The 7,701-nt window shown below is 38.5% G+C and overlaps 1 protein-coding gene across 1 annotated transcript; it reads right to left on the reverse strand.

The window, feature by feature from the left end:
* Nucleotides 1-4,002: 4,002 nt before the first annotated feature.
* rps8a (ribosomal protein S8a) lies at nt 4,003-7,484 on the reverse strand. Its single transcript, XM_080907966.1, has 6 exons — nt 7,444-7,484; nt 5,888-5,994; nt 5,521-5,620; nt 5,138-5,313; nt 4,555-4,684; nt 4,003-4,157 (listed from the first exon to the last, which is right to left on the reverse strand). Exons 1-6 carry the CDS (start codon nt 7,445-7,447, stop codon nt 4,048-4,050), a joined length of 627 nt encoding a protein of 208 aa, XP_080764092.1. The 5' UTR covers nt 7,448-7,484; the 3' UTR covers nt 4,003-4,047.
* Between the last annotated feature and the right edge of the window lie 217 nt (nt 7,485-7,701).

Below are 7,701 nucleotides of genomic sequence, written 5' to 3' on the forward strand. Positions count from 1 at the left end.
TGATTGTTCGATGATCACGCTTCAGAAGCTTTGCAATTTTGAGACTGCTGCATCCCTCTGCAAGATATCTCACTATTTTTGACTTTTCTGAGCCTGTCAAGTCCTTCTTTTGACCCATTTTGCCAAAGGAAAGGACGTTGCCTAATAATTATGCACACCTGATATAGGGTGTTGATGTCATTAGACCACACCCCTTCTCATTACAGAGATGCACATCACCTAATATGCTTAATTGGTAGTAGGCTTTCGAGCCTATACAGCTTGGAGTAAGACAACATGCATGAAGAGGATGATGTGGACAAAATACTCATTTGCCTAATAATTCTGCACTCCCTGTAGACAAGAATAACACAAGTAAATAAAAAAAATTGCAGATTTTAAATGATGATTTCATAACCATGTCTTCTTGGGAAGCTGAGTTAAACTAACTACTGCCAGACTCAAGAAGTTATTTAAATAGAACCTGCCTGACAAAGTGACAAAGACTAAAACAAACACATTGTGTGTCCCATGATCTAAAGAAACAGGTGACAAACAAAGTCATTGACATCTATCAGCCTGGAAAGAGTTACAAAGCAATTTCTCAGGCTTTGGGACTCCAGTGATCCATTGTGAGAGTCATTATCTGCAAATAGAGAAATCCTGGAACAGCAGTGAACCTTCTCAGGAGTCAACGCTTCGACTTCAACTCACCCAAGAGGTCTCAAAAGAACCCAGAAAACCATCTAAAGAACTCAGAGTCTCAGTGAAGGTCGGAGTTCAGTGATAAGAATGAGATTGGGCAAAAATGGCATCCATGGGAGAATTCCAAAGGCTCATCTCACATTTTCTAAAAAAAATATCTAATGATCCCCAAGAGAGAAAATGTTCTGTGGACCGAGAAATTCAATTCTCTGGAAGGTTTGATTCCTGTAACCTCTGGCATAAAACTAACACACCATGGAGGGTTACGTGGCCATGTCAAAATCCTGACTTAACCCTGCTTGAAATAATGAAAACCGTCTGCGCTTGCATTAACACAATTTTGCGAAGAAAAGTGGAAAAAAGCTCCTCCACAGTGATACGAAAGACTGACAGTTACTACCAGAGATGGGCAGTAACGCGTTACTGTAATCCAGTTACTTTTTTCAACTAAAGAGTAATGTACGGGATTACTATAGCAAAAAAAAGTATTTAGATTACTGATTAGATCAACCATGGATAATAAGGAGTGCAGGAGAGAGTACGAGCATGCAGCATTCAAAGCGTTGACGTACTGACATTACTTTGAGTTTTATTCCGTAAAAAGTGAATGAAACATTAGTGTCCACTGTACACTCTGCGTGGGAATGTGAAATTCACAGAGAAACCCCTGGATCCCCCCACTAACATGACTGCTGTGGCACCAGGCAAACCTCCACCCGCCCCACTCCTGCTAAACAGGTGACAATAGATTTAAGAGCGAAAGGACTTAGTGCCGCTGAATCTTTAATTGTAATTATTTTTTGCCGTGTTTTACTTGCATCTATTTGAAAGAGCGAGTGTAAACACAAAACATTATTTTATTTTATATGTTGAAATATGCAGAAAACAGTTTTTTTTATTTTAATTTAATTTTTTTTGACATTTAGGAGTCACTGTACAGTATCATGTGCATCAGCTTCAATAATTTGTTACAGATATCCATCTAAATGTCTTCTTCTTTTTTTAACAACGAAAACATCCATGCAAAAGAAGAAAAAAGAAGAAGAAACTAAGAAGAAGAAAAACAAAACAAAATGACAAAAACAATTAGTGAGAGAGATTTAATTACCAGTAATATAAATAATAAATCTAAGGTTAACAAAGTCTAAATCTGGCCTGCGTGTTATTATATAGTCCATCCATTTCTTACAACATGACACACACAGGTCCCTCTTGTAGTTCACAACCGCTCGTTTTCTCCATCCTGTAAATGTCCATTATGACGTCCATCCACATGTTCATTGTTGGGCTCTGACATGAAAGTCATTTTTTGTGAGGGCTTTTTTGCCTACCACCAACAAAATATTAAACAAATATTTATCGTTCTCTGTCCATCCTTCTGGCATGAGTCCAAAAAATAAAGATTTACTTTCTAGAGGCAAATAACTTCCAAATATCTCTTGTACTGCTACATGTATTCCCTTCCAATAAGTTTTAATAACACGACAGTCCCAGTATTATATGATAATGATTTGCATTTGTGTTTCCACAATTCTTCCAGCAAATGGGAGGGTTACTTTGATTTTTGGTGAGATGTAATAAAATATGTTATCAGGCTTTTCCAACCAAATTCCCTCCAGCTCTGTGAGCTGCTACATTTCCATTGGTATGTCCTTATTGTTTTCCACTCCTCCTTCATAATATCTATACCTCCCTCCATTTCCCATTGTTTTAATATGTAGGGTTGAGTGTGATTTCATGTTTATTAACCCTTTATACAAGGCAGCGATAAAGCCTCTATCTTTATTTGAGCTGTATGCCCAGTCTAATAGCTGTTTGCTTAATTCAGCCTTAGATTTGATCTTTTTGCCTCATCTGTAGGTATCTACAAAAATCCTGTGTTTCTAACGAGTATTTTTCTTTAACCTTTTCAAAACTAGTAGTCTACCTTTCTCCATTACCATACATAAAGCTGTTAATCCTTTATTTGTCCAATCTTTGAATCTAGAATCCAATTTACTTGGAACAAAATGTGTATCGTATGCACACCACTTAAGAATTGCTACATCTTCTTTTAGTTTATACTATTTTATTACTATTTCCCAAATTTTAAAAGTCAGCTTGATCCATGGATTTAAAATAGTTTTTATTAAATCTTGCAGGCTACTCGCTAATTGTATTCAAGCAATTGTGTTTTACTCACATTAACTTTGTATCCTGATAACAGAAAATAGGTTTAAATGTTAAACAAGTCTCTTCAAGTCAAAGACAGTTGCATATAACTCAATTTTTGCTTAAAGCAATGTGCATAAAATTGAAAGATTAAAACTAATAAAACAACTTTTAGAAAGAGGCTTTTCATTTGATTCAATTTTATATGATGGATTATGCAGAAAAAACTGAATTGGGCTGAAAGTTCTTTTGCTTTATTCTGTAATCAGGTTGTGCATCATGTTTTCGAAAAGTAACTACTTAATGATAAGTAATCATTAAGTAACGGATTACTTTTTTCGAGAAGTAATTAGTAATTACTTTTTTTCAAGTAACTTGACCAACACTGGTTACCACAAATGCTTGATTACAGATTAGTTTTTGCTGCAAAGGGTTTCGTGACTCATTAGGTTTAAGGGGAATTGTTTTTTCACAAAGGTCCAGACTGAGGTTAGGGTGGTGTTTTTACCCTTAATGAATGGAATTTTCTCAGGTTATCTTTTGGCTGATACTTTTTAACCTAAAACACACCTCATCAAATTGGTTTAAAGACTTAAAACATTTAACCACGTGAGTTTCAGTTAATGCAATCCTTATGTTCTTCTAAGGAACTGATTTTCTCATTTTCTATACACACACACACACACACAACACTTTACCTCTCAAATATGTTATCCAATATTTGCAGGCTACATTGGCAGAAATAAAACACCCTCAAGATTTTTTCTGGTTATTTGCATCAAATCCACTGCTAAGTGTTAAAAGTCATACCTCGACTCCAACACAAGCAGTGTTAATGTAACGAACAGACATTAACAAGTATTTGCCTTATATTTACACCAACACCTAAGCAGCAGAGGCCTTTCCTCATTAAAATAGGTGTGGGAATGTCATTCTAAATAGTTGCTTTTACTCAGATCTGAATACTCCTCCAACTCAGCAATTCATCTAATGCACTCTTTAACGCATGCAGACCTGAAGGCAGTCAGAAATCTACATTTTTATATTTGTCACTAATTATAATGTGTGATCAGTTTACCCCCAGTTAGCCTTTGAAAAGAAAACCCAGTTCTGATTGAATGCACAAATAATAGTCACATCCAGTGAAAGAGCAGACACAGTGGACAATTGTGGGACGTTTGGATTTTATTGACGTATCAAACAGCTGTACATCTATTTGCCTTTCTTGGCCTTGATCTTCCTCAGGTAGAACTCCAGCTCCTTGCCCTCCAGGATGTAGCCGTCTGCTCTGCCGCACTGGCCGGGTCTGGAGGCGATGCAAGCTGCATGAAGGAAGATGGAAGCAGAGTCAGTCACATTATCAAGGTCAGTACATCAAGTTTCAGATGTGTGGGTTTGATGTTGCAGAAATATATTTAAGGCAATGAGAGCATGTTAACGTCAGTCTTTGCATTTCTCCTGTCATTTGACCTTTCAATAAAAATACAAATATTTTATTCCTAGCAAATTTTTAAACAGTCGCTCAAAATTATTTATAATTCTTGTGGAAAGTGAAAACCTTTTTGTTAAAAACACTGCCCTGGTATTTGTATTTTAACACATATGCACAAGATAAACTGCCACACATGATTACACTTTCATACTCCAAAATGAAAACTTTCAAACAGCACTCACCACTTATCCAAGTAAAAATAATTCTGCCACAAATGTTGGACTTACCGAGCAGTTTTCCCTGCTGGAACTGCTCTTCCAGGAGTGAGCTGATCTTGGCGTTCTTCTTGCGCTCATCGTACTTCTTCTGGGTCTTCTTTGACCTCTTCCTGTTCAGGATCTCTTCCTCCTCAGGGCTCTGCATCAGGATGGGAAAGCAAAGCTCTTTAGATGTTGCAAAAAATTACTGCACAAAAACCACATGCTTTGAATGTTCTTTTAATGAGCAACTTCAGTTGACAGGTCTTTCTCAGAGTCTTTACTATCACCACTTCCATTCAGTAGCAGAACTGGACAAGTTATCGTCATGGAAAGACACATATCAAATCTGTTATCTTTGTTAATAAAGATAAAAGGCTTGTACTTTGGTTGTTTATGGACAAATAAAGACGTCTTCCACTGAAGGGAGACGAAAGGCATTAAAAAAAAACAAAAAAAAAACATAAGAGTCTTTGGTATGACAAAGCTGCTGCATATGAAAGCGATGTGCCTCCATTAGCATTTAAAAAGCGTTCACAGTAACACAAGAGAATGCGAAACCTAGTTATAACATGCTTTAACTACAAGCATCAACACTGAGCTTATGACATACCAGCTTGGCGCCCTTCTTGCGTCCCAGTGGAGTGGCGTAGTGAGCCTCATACCACTGCCTGAAGGGAAGACTGTCAACAAGGACGATGCAGTTCTTCACCAGGGTCTTGGTTCTGACCAGCTCGTTGTTGGAGGCATTGTAGACCACATCAATGATCCTGGTCTTCCGTGTGCAGCCTGAATACACAAAACCCAGGCACGATCATTAAACTTCCCATTGAATCTGACTACATAGTTTCATAAATCATTTAACTATGAATAGAGAGAAGGTGTCTTTCTCAGGAGTCTTTGCTGTCACCACTTGCATTCAGTAGCAGAACTGGACAAAGTTATCATCATGGAAAGGTGTGTGGAATATCAAAAGGTATTCCAGGAGAAACTTACACTCAGAGCCCCATGAGAAGTTTCCATTGTCCAACCTCAGAGCTCGGTACTTCTTGTTCCCACCGCGGACCCTCACCGTGTGGATGCGGCGAGCTCCAATCTTTAAAAAAAAAAAAAAAAACAACAAGAACACATTGTATTATAGTTTATAAAATGATTTGTGTGAAACCTCCTTTCCTGAGCAGCAGCATGCATATGCTTTGAAGCGTGTCAGTGTAACTATGACAAGTCCTAACATTGGTAAGCCCAAAGCTTTGAACCAAAACGGCTCAAAAAAAAGACCCACCTAAGGTCAAGTTTTCATCACCCACGCTACCACATTATTCAGTCTAATCAGGTAAGAGGTGCCCCCCGCAAAAAAAGTCACCTTTGTGTTTGCAGCAGGTCGCCCGAGCTCATACTTCCTCTTCTTGTGGTAGGGTTTGCGTTTACCGCCGGTCTTGCGGCGTTTATGCCAGTTGTCCCTTGAGATACCTGCAAAAGTAAAATACGGAAAACTAGGAGTCAGTTTACTGGGCCAACAACAAGATGCTAGCAAGAAGATTATTTTTTTGTGCTTGAGCAATCAGTTCTCCAAGGTAAGGGTTGTCCGCAATTTGATTTGGATTCCGCATAAAAGAGTTTCATCATGTCGCTCAAGCAATCAAATGGTACTTTAAAATGGCAAGATGTAGTTGCTTTTGCAAAAAGTTAAAAATTAACAAAGCCAACTTGTGTTGCATATTAACACAGATTTAAACTATTTTAACAGTAAACAAAAAACTGAGATGAGCCAACTTCCAGACTCAAAACCACGCAGCAATATTTCAGGACTTGCCAATAATAACACAGCTAACAGCATCTTGACAAAGTGACCAACACCAGTTTGGTTACATGCAATACTCAGATACATGCATTCAGAAGCTCTTACAGACCCACTACATCACATTGGTACCTTAAAATCTCAGTCTTCTAGGCTACAAATACACCCTAGACTGTGCTATCATAGCATTCCTAAAGTCAGGACATAAACATATTTCCACAACTATTATATATATTCGTTTGGGTTTTCAGTAGTAATCCAGGGGCCCTACATCACCAACGTGGACCTAAAGCCACCAAAACATGTGGCTAGTGACATCTCCTGTGTTCCACCCTGCATGCAGGCCTGCTAACTGTCCCACTCAATGAGCATTAGTCTTTATTCTCCAAGTGGCTGGTGCTCCACTACTCCATGTTATGGTTTGAATGTGGACCAGATAATTCAGTCCATCTTCCAAAGCACAACAAGGAACATTTAGAGGTGAAGCCCAAGGTGTCCCACTGGAGAACATGAATGCATCATAGAGCATGCAGGAAGGGAGACACGAGACAGGCCGGGTCTACCTGCGACATAGCTTTCAAAATAAGATGCCTCTAAATAGGACAAAATAAAGCTGAATTAAGCTCGACAACAATAACTAGACAAAATACTTCTCTAAAAAAGCATAAGCATTTACATTATTACGTTAAGCGTCTCAGCCAAGCAGCGTGACAAGATCACGATAGGCATGCTAACTAAGCTAACTTCGACCAGCCTAAACAGTTGAATTTGCGAGCAAAGATGTCCAACACTTCTCGTATAAAGCCAAATTAACGCGAAAACACCGCTACTTCACAATAAAACGTCCCAAACCAGCCACAAGAGAAGTCTTTGGGGACGCTTCAGCCTCAACAGCTAACTACATAGCCATTGAGTGCAGCCATCTTGGATACTCGCTTCAGATAACGACTAGAAAATATTTCTTTAAAACAAATTCAACATACTATAGACAGCAAAGAGTCAACTATTTCTATTTAGATGACAACATTTATCGCTATAGCAAACCATTACTGGAATATTCCTTCGTTAAAACATCAGATGGGTAAGGATTCGGTCTCCGGCGCGAGCATGAAAACACGTACCCATTCTCAGGCGCCGGCTAGAAAGAGGAACCGCAAGGGCTCATGGGGAGGTTTGAACACCCTAGGTCTCGCGAGAACTAACTCTTCAGCGAACGAGATTTCCTTTATTGTCTCAGAAAAGTTTCGAGATATCACTACCAGAGACAGAACAACATTACAGAAAGTACAAAATTGCTTTCATATTCTCTAAGGTTTTCATTTTCTTCTTCTTCATCAGACTGTTTCATTTATGTGTGGACACAGCAGATCATCTGCCTC

Source organism: Rhamphochromis sp. 'chilingali' (genome assembly GCF_963969265.1).
Source record: "Rhamphochromis sp. 'chilingali' genome assembly, chromosome: 16".
Taxonomy (NCBI): domain Eukaryota; kingdom Metazoa; phylum Chordata; class Actinopteri; order Cichliformes; family Cichlidae; genus Rhamphochromis; species Rhamphochromis sp. 'chilingali'.

Bases quoted from the DNA above. Each gene is read 5' to 3' on its own strand.
- rps8a (XM_080907966.1), bottom strand. The intron at 5,621-5,887 runs GTGACTTTTTTT...TTTTTTTTAAAG, and splicing joins GACCTGCTGCAAACACAAAG to ATTGGAGCTCGCCGCATCCA. The intron at 4,685-5,137 runs GTATGTCATAAG...ATCCTGATGCAG, and splicing joins GCAAGAAGGGCGCCAAGCTG to AGCCCTGAGGAGGAAGAGAT.